Here is a 15,997-nt window from a genome sequence, read left to right on the forward strand (position 1 = left end):
TCGTGCAAGAGAACCAACAATACCCGCAAGGTTCCCTGAAAAACAATTAAAAACTTTAAATTTTTACACACAATTAACTATATTACTTTTTAGCTCTGTGGTCAAGGAAATTTCAATGATAAAACACATGCACTATATTGCTGACAGTGTAGCACAATCATACAGACATTTTCAAGTTACTTACTTTGTAAAGCATTGTAAGCGGTTTTGCAAGCTCTGCATTCCTGAGGAATGGTGCTAAGAACTTGAAGAGATCAATCAACAACATCGAATACATGGACCATCCCTTTTGCTGGGGAGTGATGGCCAGCATACGTCCTATGAAGACACGGTGGCTCACTATTTCTATCCATGCATACGCAAAGCCCGGGCACTTGCTGGGACGCAGTAGGTGTAAGGTTTGGGTGAACGCCATGAGAACCTGATAGTAAAGACAAGCTCAGTTTACACCTAAGAAAAATGAAAAGCTAAATCTGAAATACTATCTGTAAGGCAAGTGTCTTTATAAATTCACTACCATTTTAACTAAGAAATGTTTGTCATTAATACACTAGACTTACTGGTAAATTGATAGACTCTAATATGGCTTCTGGAGCATTCAATTCTAGGAACAGCATTATCAGGATACGGTGATATGGAAGTTGTTGGAATTCAGTTCCGTTAGTTTCTATGTCGTGGATCATGATGCCAGAGACTAGACCAAGTACCTACAAATAAGATATTAAGTACAGAAAATGCATTATTTTATATATGATAATAAGTCATTGGTGGTAATCTTCATGAAAAATGGCACAGATTAACCACATTTTTGCAAAAGATTTGTGACATTTATGTTTATTAAATAAATCTCTCTCTCTCTTCATTACCCTTGTTGCTTTTATTATGAATAAACTTCTATCCAAGCTGGTAGGCTTGGTTGTATAGATAGTTATTCAACTTCAGCACACTCATCATCATGACCATAAAAATGAAAAACTAATCTGACTGAAACTAATCCCCTTTTAATAAACATTTTAAGTGCATTACCCATCTGCCCTAACAAAGTAATCCTATCCCCTGAAAAACAAAGAAGAGAAACATGATATTGTTATTGTACAATAAAGTTTCATACATACTTACCTGGCAGATATATACTTAGCTATAGACTCCGTCGTCCCCAATAGAAATTCAAATTTCGCGGCACACGCTACAGGTAGGTAGGTCAGGTGATCTACCGGCCTGCCGCTGGGTGGCAGGAATAGGAACTATTACCTTCTAAGGACAGATTTTTCTCTTCCACCTGTCTCCTGAGGGGAGGCTGGGTGGGCCATTCAATCGTATATATCTGCCAGGTAAGTATGTATGAAACTTTATTGTACAATAACAATATCTTTTTCATACATTCAACTTCCCTGTCAGATATATACTTAGCTGATTGGCACCTTTGGCGGTGGGTAAGAGACAGATAATTACGTACTGATTAGACAGGTAAACAACATACGTTGTAGGTAATAGATAAATAAAACCTTGGTTCCTATGTGTTTAGACGAAGGGTTGACTTCCTAGCTATTGCTAGGTGTCTGCTTCGTCTCAAGAGCCTCAGCGAGGATGTGACCTATCGCTAAGAGTTCTTGTAGATCTGTCAATGGGGTCTTATCCACTTACTCGACAGAATCTAATGGTCATTTGTCAATGGGGTCTTATCCACTTACATGACAATACACCTATGCCTAGGGGCATAATTAAGGAGCACAACACCGATCCCGATCACCTGATCCTAACACGAGGGTTTGTGCTTAGTTTGAAAAGAGCTATCCCCAAACTCCTTTCAAACAAACCAAAAAAAAAAAACTGTTAACATAAAAATTAACTCACTTAGTTAAGGATCAGTGTCGGCTCCCTATCCCAGCAACGTATCCGTAGACACGTAAAACCAAGAGAGAAGGATCTCTCGTAGGTCAACTTGACCTCCTTCGTGCAAAGGGAAGTCAACACAGAGTTGCATCTCCCTTAAGTTACAGCTAATATGTCCTTCACGACATATTGTTATGTAACGAACAAGAATTCATAAAAGCTCGCACTTCAAGCGCTTTTAATTCTCAGCTGTTTGAAGGAATCATCAAGTCATTCATGAAGTGCTTTTAGCGATCACACTTATTTCAAAGAAGACCAGGGCTTCCTTTGAAATGGATCTTTTCTGGATGAAGCCTAGAGCCTGGCTTGCGCCTGGGTGGCGCCTCGAGTCTGGTTGGAGCCTCGAGCCTGGCTGGCGCCTCGCGCCTGCCTGACACTTGGTTGGCCGCCTAGCTCCTGGAAGGCGCTTTTTGCCTGACTCATGGCTGGCGCCTCGCGCCTGGAAGTAGCTTCGCGCCTGGCTCCAGACTGGCACTATTTGGCGTCTGGCCCCTGGCTGACTCCTCTCCACTTGCTGGAGCTTCGAGCTTGGTAGAGTCCCGAGGATGTCTGGCGATGCCCACATCACACTCTCTTATCTGTCTGACTTGTTCGCCTCCAGCGCATCTGCGCTAGGTTGGAGGCCCCCTCTTTCTCTTCATCAGATAATGACCGTGTTCCTTGAAACTGTCTGCCTCTGGCGTTTTTTACGCCTGTTTAAGCATTTGACGCCTGGTTGGCGCTACATTGTCCGAAAGTACCGAAACTCCACAATGGTTTATCAGGAGATTGGAGAAGGGTGGAAGAAATTCTTCCACTTTGAGCTTCTGGCCTCTCCGGCAAGGGAAGGTGATTGTAGTAAACTACATCCATTAGACGATAGGACATCTAACAGTACGAGAGATAAGAGTCTTCCTCCGAGGAGGATCCTTCTTGAATCCTTCCGTTGCTAACGAGATCTCTTCTTACTTGCTGATGAAGTTCCTCGTTGCAGAATCTTCCCTATCCTTGTCCGAAGGAAGGGAAGGGGCTTGGAAGTCGAAGGAGACTCCGAGCTGAAATTGGGAGGATTCCTGATTTCTAGCTCTTTACTGAATCTCTCTGAATACCTTCTGGGAAGCATTTCGAACCCTCATCGCATCCCAAAGACTTTGTAGGTAAAAACGTTTAAACCATCTCTTCTTATGTAGGTGAAAACGTAAGTACCCTGCCTGGGCAACGAAACTTCTATCTGAAATCGTTGAGTCAGGAATAGAGGGTTTTAGTTCTCTTGCCAGACATACTATGCTGGCAAGAACCCATTGCCGAGTCTCCATTAAATCTGATGCGAGATTCCAATGCACAAAAAATTCACTTGTCTTCTTGGTAGTTAAGGGCCAAGAGAAAACAAAGAATTCCCTCATAAAATTTCTCAAAGAAGTTTGATGAGGAGCAGTTCCATCTTGTCGGAACACGGAATCTGAAGCCACAAAAGATCCCATTCGAAGTACATGATATCCTACTCTTGTCGTATTGAGGTATCGTATCAGATCCCGAAGATCTTAATCCTCTGCTATCTTTAATTCTCCTTGTATAGACAGAGTATAGCCTTTTACTGTGCTCTTTGATAGCAGATATATATAAAGTTGATTCTTCCCTCTGAAAAGGAAGAAAAAAACCTATATGTGGTTCACAGAGGTATCGGAAGAGGACAGTTTCCTCTTCCATCAAACACGATCTGCAGCAATTCTATGTCCTGGCTATGACTATTGTCATTCACCTTTAAAAATCCTCTCATTCATGTACACTTCTGGTCAGTCTGCACGAAGACCGACTCGAGTGGAGAGGTTGTTAAGGTCCATTTGTAATAGATGCTTATAGAATATTCAGACTGTCTTGGAAAAGACTTCCAAAACATGCTGTGAGAAGAACGTGACCTCTGTGAATCCAACCTCTTTAAGGCCAAAATGAGGCATAAAATATTATCCTCTCTTTCTTTGACGCCCTTTATCTTAAATTCTGTAAAGCATTTATATTTAGGGAGGGACAAAAAAAAAAAAAAAAAAAAAAAAAAAAAAAAAAAAAAAAAAAAACTAAAGTTTATTCCCCTTTCTATAAAATAAAGATGGTGTATATTGCTACCTCTCTTGGTTCAAGGAAAAGGAAGCAGTCTACAGGAAGCCTGTTCGTCTTCTACCTTGCAATAAATGTTAGACATACGTTAACAGTTATTATTGTTGATCGAGAAGGTTCTCACTGACATGCAAAATCTTGCATCGAACCTCTTTTTCCAAATAGGTTCTCTCTTTGTTAACGCGAACAGGAGCGAAAAAAAGAGATTCTCAATGCTCTTTGTGATATGAGTGTCTCATGGAATTGGCCTAAGTGATTAAAATGGGTAACGAAATCAGGAACGAATCTTGCCGTTACCGAGCGTGCTGTCTGAGAGGCTACTGGACTCTTATGTTAATAACTCGCTAAAACGAGAAAATATCTTGGATGGTACTCTTGGCTCATTGCGCCAGGCTGGCGCTTCTGGCGCATTGCGCCAGGTTGGCGCTTCAGACCGGCGCTTTTTTCTAATACTCTTTATGATATGTGCTAGAACATCTGTGCCTTTATGATACCCGACATCCTTACACATGTTAATTCCGTTCTTAGTAGGAAAAAACTCTTATATACGTAGTATATTCTATTCAGGGAAACCATTTCTGCCACGAAGAGAATGTTTCCCATTCCACTCATCCATCTTCTCTTGAGCAATATCTGATTCTAAAAAGGTTGTGTGCGTTTCTCGAAAGACTTGACCATACCGTAGTCTTAAAGTGAATTCTCTACTACATCCATCTTCTCACTAAGCATGTATTCTAATAAGCCATGCTTTCGTAAGCATGAGAGCATTATATAATATAATGTTCTGCTGTTAGAATCCTTTAATAATGTTCCCTACGGTAAACAGCATTGAAAGGTTATAATATCTTTCTTATTGAAAGCTTCTTAGCAAAAGGCAGACAATATTTTATTTATGTTGGCTTAACTATCCCCTCCATTCGAGACTAAGTCCATGATTGTAGGGGGAATATACGGTTAACCATTCGATCCCGTTGGAGAGAGAGATGCAACCGACTGCTAATGACCGAGCCCTGGATGGTACTGTATTGGCCTTACGCTTACAATGACAGCCCGGCCGTCTCGCTCGCTGCCTGGCTGCATTCATCGTGAGTTGCCAGTTACTTCATTTAATGAAGGAATATAATAAAATTATTCCCGAGCCTAAGGAAGCTCTCAATAATGCCAATTTAAGCCAAACAACCTTTGTTAAATACCGAAGCTGAGTAGGTATTGTCGTAACAAACTTTTTAAGCGAAGTCCTTACCAGGAAAATCCTGTAAGGATATAGATAATTTCGTAGCGAACCACAAAGGCAACTATGGTATGCGTATATGACTTGTCATTCAGCAGTCGTATGCAGCAAGTCTTCCTACTACATTCTTTCCTCTCCGATGCGGAGAGAGAATGGAAATTTTGCCCTCTCCGTTCGTTTCGTCAATAAACACGAATTAGCATTAGTCGAAAGAGATCGCAATGAAAACTCTCGGATCGAAGAGAATCCCTCAAATTTTTATTCTCTTGGAGATAAGGCCGTATTCTACGCCTCTATTATCTGGAAGAGCCTCTAATCAATGAATGAGAGCTCGTACGAACCTTGTTCAATTTGCAAACGATTGCCACTCTTTCTGTAAATGGTTGGTTGCATTATTTTAGAAGGAGGAAGATTTTAATATCGTCTTATTAGTAATGAACTAATTTTTTTTCAATAAAAAAGGTCGCTAAGGTCTTATAAACTGAGAGACCTGCTCCCTTATTGGCTTCCAATTCCGATCTATCTTCCATTTCCTGTCCATCAAGTTGGGAGAAGAATGAGCAACCGGAGGAGAGCGCCTCCTTCCGTAAGGTGAAGGGCTTTTAGCAGTACCGATTCTAACCTGACAAGGGCTACGGCCGCCTGTGCGACATCTTGAGTCCACGCCAGGAAAAAAAACCGATCTTGCTCTTGCCATTACTTGCATTAAGACTATCCTGAGAAGGGCGACGGCCGCCTGTGCAACAACTCCCGTCCTTATCAGGAGAAATCCTCGAATGTCTTTCACCTTACGCAGAATCAGGATCTAACTCCATATCCGATGAAGATCCTGGTTTATAGCTTCAGGCGCTTAGCGCCTCATCTCAGGCGCTTTGCTCCTCGTTTCAGGCGCTTCAGGCGCTTGAGGCTTTCAGGCGCTTTGCGCCTCATCTGAGGCGCTTCAGAAGCCTTGCGCCTCGTTTCAGGCGCTCCAGGCGCTTTGCACCTCATTTCAGGCGCCTCAGGCGCTTTTCGCCTCGTTTCAGGCACTCCGAGCCTGTTTTCAGGAGCTTCAGGCGATTTGCGACTCCTTTGAGGAGCCTCCGACGCTTTTTCGCCTCTCTTCAGGCTCTTCAGGCGCTTTGCGCCTCGATTCAGGCTCTTTAGGCGCTTTGAGCCTCATTTCAGGCTCTTTAGGCGCTTTGCGCCTCATTTCAGCCTCTTCAGGCGCTTTGCGCCTCATTTCAGGCTCTTCAGACGCTTTGCGCCTCGTTCCAGGCTCTTCAGGCGCCTCGAGCCTTATTTCAGGCGTTTCATGTCCGAGGAGCTAGAAGCTTAAAAATTATATATGTATGTTTAATCATTAACCGAGATCCATAATTCATTCGATCAACATATATTCTATAATATCTAATTCGTTCTTCTCAGAATAGATATATTTTCATATAAATGTACCGATGAGGAATTTGTTGAAATAACTCTTTCAAACCCCATGGGATAGAGCCTCCGTCTATTTGTACGGGGGACGAAAACAGGAAAGGGCAATGCCTCTACAGCAACTGTTATCGAAAGATATCTCTCTGAGGTTCCGATATCTACGACGAGATTATCTTGCATCTTCATTGAATCTACGCCGTTGAAACTTTCTTCTCCTTATCCATCAACATGATAATAATAAGGGGAACACATTACATTAGGACGCCTTTCCAATGGCAAACTTGGCAGTCTGGGACGTTCTACAGAACCTGCCGAGGGGACGCCTGATCGGTGGGGATTCTCTGAAACCCCCCTGCGGTTGTCGACATTCCTTCTCCTCTGGGCTTGTGAGCTTGGAAGAGGTCTAGACCTGGGAGCGAGACAGAGCCGATCAGACGCACCCTCCATTGCAATGGGGGAACACTATATTCACTTCTTACCTTTTAAAAGCTTGCATTTGAGCTATCCATTTATCTTCAATTTGCATATATAAATTTGTAGTTTCTGAGGAGTAAGAAGGTGATGAGGATGCAACAACTACTAGTACTGCTAATACTCTAACTGCTCGTTAGCACAAACGCTATTAAAGCTTATAAAGTAAGCGTATCTAGTTATATGCTTTTCTGACTTCCTAAAGTAGGAAATTAGAGTTTAATATTTCCTTAATAAAGTTGTAACCTTTATTACATGTAATAATGAATAAATATTAATAATTCTCTTTATGGCAAACTATATGAGTGTCTACGATGATTTGCGGTAGTTTCACTTAGTATTTCTTCGAAATTTCGAAGCGAAATTCATTAAAAAGTTAATAAAAGCGTATGTCGAACCAAAGACCCAGTACTTCCCTGCAAAAGACAGCCCAGAAGATCGATGGCGATGAAACACGAAAATCAAATCAGGAGGAACCGTCGAAAATCAAATCAGGAGGAACCGTAAACGTATGTTTACAGTCCAAACGATAGAGAAAAATCTGTCCTTAGAAGGTAATAGTTCCTATTCCTGCCAACCAGCGGCAGGCCGGTAGATCACCTGACCTACCTACCTGTAGCGTGTGCCGCGAAATTCGAATTTCTATCGGGGACGACGGAGTCTATAGCTAAGTATATATCTGACAGGGAAGTTGAATGTATGAAAATTCAAATTATTACATAGCTTTGCAAATCTGAAATTCCACGCATGCATACCTTATTCAGCAGATTAATCTTGGTTGTTGGGTTTGTGGCCTCCCCAGAATGTTTGACTAACAAGGCAATGAGGCGCACAAACGCATCCAAATTCTGGAAACATTTGCTTCGCATGTAAGTGGGTGATGCAGGGCCTTGTCCATGTTCCAGAATGGAACGCACGCACAAATCTCGGCACATTGAAATGCAGATGCGGAAGAACCTGATGACAACAAGGGAAAAATTGCTAATAATCAGTAATAAACAGGAGTCTTCATGTCAACCCATTTTTCTTCAAGTCTTAGCTGCAATGTTCTCTTTACTCCCAACTCATTTCATCTATCAAACTTCACACAACCCAAGTTTACGAGGGCAGGTAGAACGATGGTCCTACAGTGAATTCAAAATCAAGATGCTAACAAATAATCAACACTACTAAGAGATTTTACTAAATGCTATGCATTTTTCCAGCAATCTCTATTACATCCATTGTGGCTGTAATGTGACAATACATTAACTGTTGTGATAGTATAGGTTTACATTAGACAAGTTACCCTTGTACATCCCTTTATGGCTATGATGAACACAAAAATGCTTTACATTTACTTAGTATGTACAGACTTTGCCCTCGTAAGTGTTAACTAAAACCATTATTTAAATACTTTTTATTACCTAGTAATAAGATCGTCAGTCTTCAAAATACCGTGTAGATTCATCTGTTTCACATAATGCTGGAAAGCTGATGCTGAGCCTTGCCCGGCTGTTGGAGAGTGATACATCTGGATCCATTCCCGCAACAGAACTTCAGTCTTTTCCTGCAAAGCAGGTGGGTCTTGAAAATCCCGAGCCTGTGTTACGCCTGAATGGAAGTGAAGACTTGGAAGACTTGATATTCCAGTGACGCTGCTTCCTCCCAAGTGAGTACTACTCAACCTTTCACCGCTCATGAGATCGTGTTTCAGTTTAAGTGCTTCAATCAACATAAAGAGGCCCTCTGGAGGTTGGCGACTGTGACAAAGGCGAACTAACCCTTCCAAAGTGAGCTGCAGATCGGATTCACTCAGTACTGTGTTGCTGGGATCATCAACCAAATACATCTGGGGGAAAAAACAAATAAAATAAAAGTATTTTTAAGCATACATAATACTTTGGGTTACGAACCAATCAGTATACACATTTTTTAACTTACGAAGTGACGCCCTCATTCTGGAATCCGAATTTCGCTTGGAATACGAATGTGCGAATTTCCATTGTTTACATCGGACATCGGATGAGCGTGGGATCTGCGAACGCATATTTTTTGGCCCAAACTTAATGAGGGTCACATGACTTTCTCCCATGTATCCCTTTTGAAACCATAACTCTTTCACTATCTCGCTGGCGGTAAGATTGAACGCATTTGTCCGTGATACGCTCTCAAATTTGCTTAGTGATTTGCGCACGTGTTGTGTTTCTGTGATAGTGCTTATACGTTACTATTATTCAAATACTAAAGACAATGGCTCCCAAGATGACGAAGGCAAGCAGCAAGAAGGAAAGCATGATAAAGAAGGAGATGATTACGGTCGAAATGAAGAAGGAAATTATCCAAATGCATGATAAAGGCGAGCGCGTGAAAGACATTGGAGCATTCTACAAACAATCGCAATCAACGATCTGCACTATTTTGAAGAAAAAGGAAGAAATTAAAGCCAGTAAAGTATCGAAAGGTGTCACAGTATTGACGAAACAACGGCCTCATATTCTCGACGACGTAAGTGAGAGCCTCATTTGCGAAAAGGCTCGTAAGATCTATGAAGATTTAAGTAAAAATGAGCCAGGCACATCAGCGGACGGGGAAAAAAGACACTTTTAAGGCGAGCTGTGGCTGGTTCGAAAATTTTAAGAGGACTGGCATCCACAGTATTGTTTGGCATGGTGAGGCTGCGAGCTCAGATACGAAGGCAGCAGAGGCTCGTGGATTCCGAAAAATACCTCCCCCAACAGTCTTCAATTGCGACGAGACGGGGTTATTCTGGAAGATGATGCCCAGGAGGATGTTTATTATGGCAGAAGAGAAGGCACTTCCCGATCACAAGCCCATGAAAGACTATTTGTGCCAATGCAAGCGGGGATTGCAACATTAAGCCTCTCCTCGTGTATCACTCAGAGAATCCACGAGCCTTTAAGAAAAACAACGTGCAGAAGAAGCTGTTGCACATTATGTGGCGGTCTAATACCAAGGCTTGGGTGAAGAGGATCTTGTTCGAGTGGACGAACGAGGTTTTTGGTCCCAAGGTGAAGAAGTACCTCCGGGAGAAGGACCTCCCATTCAAAGCCTTACTTGTGATGGACAATGCTCCTGCCCATCCTCCATCCATTGAAGAGGACTTACTGGACGAATTCAAGTTTATTGAAGTCAAGTTCTTTCCCCTCAACACCACTCCAATACTCCAGCCCATGGACCAGCAAGTGATCGCCAATTTCAAGAAATTGTACACAAAGGCTATGTTCCAGCGCTGCTTTGAGGTGACGGAAGGCACCAACCTTACCATCAGAGAGTTTTGGAAGGATCACTACTCTATTTACAACTGCCTCAATCTGATTGATAAAGCCTGGCAGGGAATCACCAGGAGAACCCTTAATTCTGCATGGAAGAAACTGTGGCCCGACTGCGTTGCTGAACGAGATTTTAAGGGGTTCGAACCCGTCGAGGAGAGGCCAGTTGAAGAGGAGATTGTATCCTTGGGCAAGTCCATGGGGCTGGAGTTTGACACGGACAACATCAAGGACCTCCTGACTGAGCATGGGCAGCAGCTGACGACCGACGAGCTGTTGGAGCTGCACAACAAGCAACAGAGACAGGTAACGGAAAAGATCTCATCTGAAGAGGAGGGGGAAGACGCTCCACAGTCGCTCCCTTCGAGCGAGATCAAGGATTTTTTGAAACACTGGGAAGTTGTGAAAAGTTTTATTGAGAAAAATTACCCGAATAAGGCTGCGTCAGGGAGTGCAACAAATTTGTTGATCGATAATGGGGTGGGTCATTTCTATAAAATTTTAAAGAACAGGCAAAAGCAAGCCTCCATAGAAAAATGATATTGTTATTGTACAATAAAGTTTCATACATACTTACCTGGCAGATATATACTTAGCTATAGACTCCGTCGTCCCCGACAAAAATTCGAATTTCGCGGCACACGCTGCAGGTAGGTCAGGTGATCTACCGCCCCGCCGCTGGGTGGCAGGAATAGGAACCATTACCGTTCTAGAACCAGATTTTCTCTTCCACCTGTCTCCTGAGGGGAGGCTGGGTGGGCCATTTAATCGTATATAACTGCCAGGTAAGTATGTATGAAACTTTATTGTACAATAACTATCATTTTCATACATTCAACTTCCCTGTCAGATATATACTTAGCTGACTGGCACCTTTGGCGGAGGGTAAGAGACAGCTAATTACTGATTAGACAGGTAAACAACATACGTTGTAGGTAATAAATAAATAAAACCTTGGTTCCTAGCTATTGCTAGGAGTCTGCTTCGTCTCAAGAGCCTCAGCGAGGATGTGACCTATGGCTAAGAGTTCTTGTAGATCTGTCAATGGGGTCTTATCCACTTACATGACAATACACCTATGCCTAGTGGCATAATTAAGGAGCACAACACCGATCCCGATCACCTGATCCTAACACGAGGGTTTGTGCTTAATTTGAAGAGTTATCCCCAAATCCCTTTCAAACAACCTAAAGAAAAAACACTATGTTAAAATAAAAATTAACTCACTAGTTTAGTAAGGATCAGTGTCGGCTCCCTATCCCAGCAACGTATCCGTAGACACGTATAACCAAGAGAGAAGGATCTCTCGTAGGTCAACTTGACCTCCTTCGTGTAATGGGAAGTCAACACAGAGTTGTATCTCCCGTAAGTGACAGCTAATATGTCCTCATGACACATTGTTATGGAAAGAACAAGAATTCATAAAAGCTTGCACTTCATGCACTTTTAATTCTCAGCTGTTTGAGGGAATCATCAAGTTACTCATGAAGTGCTTTAGCGATCACACTTGTTTCAAAGAAGACCAGGGCTTTCTTTGAAATGGATCTCTTCTGGATGAAGCCTAGAGCCTGGCTGGCGCCTAGCGCCTGGAAGGCGCTTTTCGCCCTGACTCCTGGCTGGCGCCTAGCGCCTGGAAGGAGCTTCGCGCCTGGCTCCAGACTGGCACTTTAGGGCACCTGGCGCCTGGCTGGCTCCTCCCCACTTGCTGGAGCTTCGAGCTTGGTAGAGTCTCGAGGATGTCTGGCGATGTCCACATCGGACATTCTTATCTGTCCGATTTGTTTGCCTCTAGCACATCTGCGCTAGGTTGGAGGCCCCCTCTTTCTCCTCATCAGACAATGACAGTGTTCCTTGGAACTGTCTGCCTCTGGCGTTTTTTACACCTGTTTTGGCATTTGGCGCCTGGTTGGCGCTACATTGTCCAAAAGTCCTGAACCTCCACAATAGTTTATCAGGAGACTGGAGAAGGGTGGAAGAAATTCTTCCACTTTGAGCTTTTGGCCTCTCCGGCAAGGGGAGGTGATTGTAGTCAGCTACATCCATTAGTCGATAGGATATCTAACAGTATGAGAGATAAGTGTCTTCCTCCGAGGAGGATCCTTGCTAACGAGATCTCTTCTTACCTGTTGATGAAGTTCCTCGTTGAAGAATCTTCCCTATCCTTGTCCGAAGGAAGGGAAGGAGCTTGGAAGTCGAAGGAGACTCCGAGCTGAAATTGGGAGGACTTCTGATTTCTAGCTCTTTATTGTATCCCTCTGATACCTTCTGAGAAGCATTTCGAGCCCTCATCGCATCCCAAAGACTCTGTAGGCAAACGTTTAAACCATATCTTCTTCTGTAGATAAAAACGTAAGTACCCTGCCTGGACGACAAAACCTCTATCTGAAAGCGTTGAGTCAGGAATAGAGGGTTTTAGTTCTTTTACCAGACATACTATACTGGCAAGAACCCATAGCCGAGTCTCCATAGAATCTGATGCGAGATTCCAATGCACAAAAAATTCACTTGTCTTCTTGGTTGCTTAGGGCCAAGAGAAACAAAGAATTCCCTCATAAAACTTCTCAAAAGAAGTTTGATGAGGAGCAGTTCCATCTTGTCGGAACACGGAATCTGTGGCCACAAAAGATCCCATTAGAAGTACATGATATCCTACTCTTGTCGTATTGAGGTATCATATAAGATCCCGAAGATCTTAATCCTCTGCTATCTCCAATTCCCCTTGTAGAGACAGAGCATAGCCTTTTACTGCGTTCTTTGATAGCAGATAGATACGAAGGTGATTTTTCCCTCTGAAAAGGAAGAAAAACCTCTATGTGGTTCACAGAGGTATCGGAAGAAGAGTTTCCTCATTCCATCAAGCACAATTTGCAGCAATTCTATGTCCTGGCCATGACTATTGTCATTCACCTTGAAAAATCCTCTCATTCATGTCCACTTCTGGTCAGTCTGCACGCAGACAGACTCAGAGTGGAGCGGTTGTTAAGGTCCATTTATAATAGATGATGATAGAATATCCAGACTTTCTTGGAAAAGACTTCCAAAACATGCTGTGAGAAGAACGTGACCTCTGTGAATCCAATCTCTCTAAGACCAAAATGAGGCATAAAGTATCATTCTCTCTTCCTTTGACGCCCATTTATCTTAATATCTGTTAAGAAATGACAATTTGTCGAAAATTGCATTTTTCCTAACTATACAAACCTGAGGTCCTTTAACAATAGGAAGGTAACTAGCGGCAGCTGGGACGGTCGTAAGCTTCGAACAAGGGGAGAACGGTAGTTAACTGCTTGTCCGATCGTGCGCGCGCCCGAGAGGTGAAGAATCACTTTTGCTTAGGCCCATGCAAAAAGTTGCAGAGTGAGGGTGGCATGAGGTGGGACTATGTAAAGGACCTCAGGTTTGTATAATTAGGAAAAAATGCAATTTTCGACAAATTGTCATTTGTTCCGATACGTAATACAAACCCTCGGTCCTTTAACAATAGGAAGACTCACTTCTTGGTGGGAGGAATCTGAGTCTTTTTGGTGAACAGACTGGTGTTCGTCCAACCCTGGAGTGCCTCCCTGGTCGTAAGAGCAAGGGAGGGATCCAAACCTCTGTCCGATTGATCGGGATGTGCACCGCAGGATCAATGGTCAGACCTCTGGGCCAAGTACTAAGAGAGAGGCCAAGCGTATCTTCTTCGTACCAGCAAGCCAAGAACTTGTTCCTGTTTGCAAGAGACAATCATAAAATGATGGGTTTGTCTCAAATTGGCATCCACTTCCTCCCCCCCTTGTTGGAGGAAGTGGTGGATATTTACTCCTATCCCTACTGAAAAGGGATAGGATGGTGCTCTATTGAGTAGCTCACCTGCATCTCGTCCTTACCCAGCAGGGTGACGACCGTGTCCCTCTACCCAGAGGTAGAGGGAAGAAAAAGATGGGAAGAGGAGCCAGTCACACACTCATTCCTCATCCATTCTTACGGTCACACCAGGACTCGATGCTGTTCAGCCTGCGAGGGTCTGGGTTAACTACACAACGTGTTGAGCAACCACCACGGTTCCCAAGGAAAAAGATCCAAGGAACTGTGGCAATATCCCGAGGTAGAAGGAGGTGCATGCGGTCCGGTTGGACCAGGCACCTGCCTTCATTACCTGCGCCACGGAGAAGTTCTTGCGGAACGCGAGAGAATGATGAAGAGGCGTCCACACTCATCCTGGGTGTCGAGTTTCTTCAGACAGCTCCGTTGCGCCTTCACAGGACAAAGCAGCACAGCCTTCGTATCGGAGGCGGTGAAGTCCATTAGGGAGGGTATTGTGAAGGACTCGAACCAATCGTCAGTTACCGAAGGGTTCTGAGTCTTCGCTACGAAGATCGGTACGAAATCGAGCGTCACAAATCCCCATCCCTTTGGTTTGGCTTGACTTCTCAAGAGAAGTCATGCAGTTACCTAAGACGAAAAGAAGGGGATAGTCGTATGACCTATCCCTCTTCTAGACTTTGGTTATGTACAGTACTCATACTGACAAGCTATTAAGACGAAGTAATGATTGCTCTGGAACAACCGAACTAAGTCCACAGCATAGTTCGTAACTGACTCGGGCGCTCTGACAGCTGCCGACTGACTGGTTCGGAATCAGTAGAGGCAAGTTGTCCAAGCATCCTGGTAAGTCACGTGACCTTCGCCCTTTAAAGAGTTATGCTGAGAGACCAAACAAATAAAATATTTGTTAGTCACCGATGCCGGACGGCGCAGCGATGATTCTCTTAATGCATAAGCTCAAAAGGCGAAAGTCAATTGCCTTCAAAAACAAAAGACCGAGGTCCCTGATGGCAAGAAAATCTCATAGACGTTGAATCTCAGCTTAAGGAGAAACAACACTATGTGACGTTGAAGACGAAGGTAGGCAATGAATGCAACCTACGTCTTCCAGCTGAATCGAGAGAAGGAATCTCAAGATTCTAAACCTGTGCTTACAAATGACTGAAAACGCTAACCGCCATTTCATTGCTGTCCGGTGACAGTGAAAGCGGGCGTTCTTCAGTAATGAAACACAGGGGAGAGCCGCCTGAAGAACTGCTTCTCATGGGCTGAACGTTTGGAAGTAGAGCTGGCAGGTGTGGGAGTAGGCGATGTCTTTCAATACATCTGCTAATCCGGGGTGAACAATGAACAATTGCACACCTCCGAATACAAGATATTTTGAGGACAAACTCAGATTCCGCAAAAATCATTCGCATTATCGAGATACGATGCAGCAAGAGACTATTACAGAATTCTGTTACCGTGCGGTAAACAAAGATGAGAGTCGAATAGATATCTCTGTTTAAAATTCTTGCAATACCGAAGACGATGAATACTAGCATCACAGCAGTAGATGGTCATTCATGTATGCGAGAATCCCCGTTAATCAGAGACTTAAGTCCGTGATTGTTGGGCAGAGATACGGTTGGTATTCAATCAAAGCAGGTGAGAAAGACATAACCAACCGTCCATCTCAAAGCGGCAGCTGGTACTGAAATGCCTCGGGCAATTCAATACGCAGTAGCTGTCGCTGACTCGTCATCCTGAGTTGCCAAGTAATCCTTTCCACGAAGGAATGCGTTCGGCTAGAACCACCGAGCATAAAAAGATATGC

General features: G+C 43.5%; 1 protein-coding gene across 1 annotated transcript in view; it reads right to left on the bottom strand.

The window, feature by feature from the left end:
- Positions 1-15,997, bottom strand: part of LOC135203555 (CCR4-NOT transcription complex subunit 1-like) — a 188,162-nt gene that overhangs the window by 7,473 nt on the left and 164,692 nt on the right. Inside the window, exons 25-29 of the mRNA XM_064233297.1 lie at positions 8,509-8,933; positions 7,858-8,059; positions 561-707; positions 185-421; positions 1-35 (exon numbers count right to left, since the gene is read on the bottom strand). Of these exons, the coding sequence (XP_064089367.1) occupies positions 1-35; positions 185-421; positions 561-707; positions 7,858-8,059; positions 8,509-8,933 (1,046 nt within the window). The remainder of the gene's footprint in view (positions 36-184; positions 422-560; positions 708-7,857; positions 8,060-8,508; positions 8,934-15,997) is intronic.

This window comes from Macrobrachium nipponense, chromosome 24, assembly GCF_015104395.2.
Source record: "Macrobrachium nipponense isolate FS-2020 chromosome 24, ASM1510439v2, whole genome shotgun sequence".
In the NCBI taxonomy this organism is placed as follows: domain Eukaryota; kingdom Metazoa; phylum Arthropoda; class Malacostraca; order Decapoda; family Palaemonidae; genus Macrobrachium; species Macrobrachium nipponense.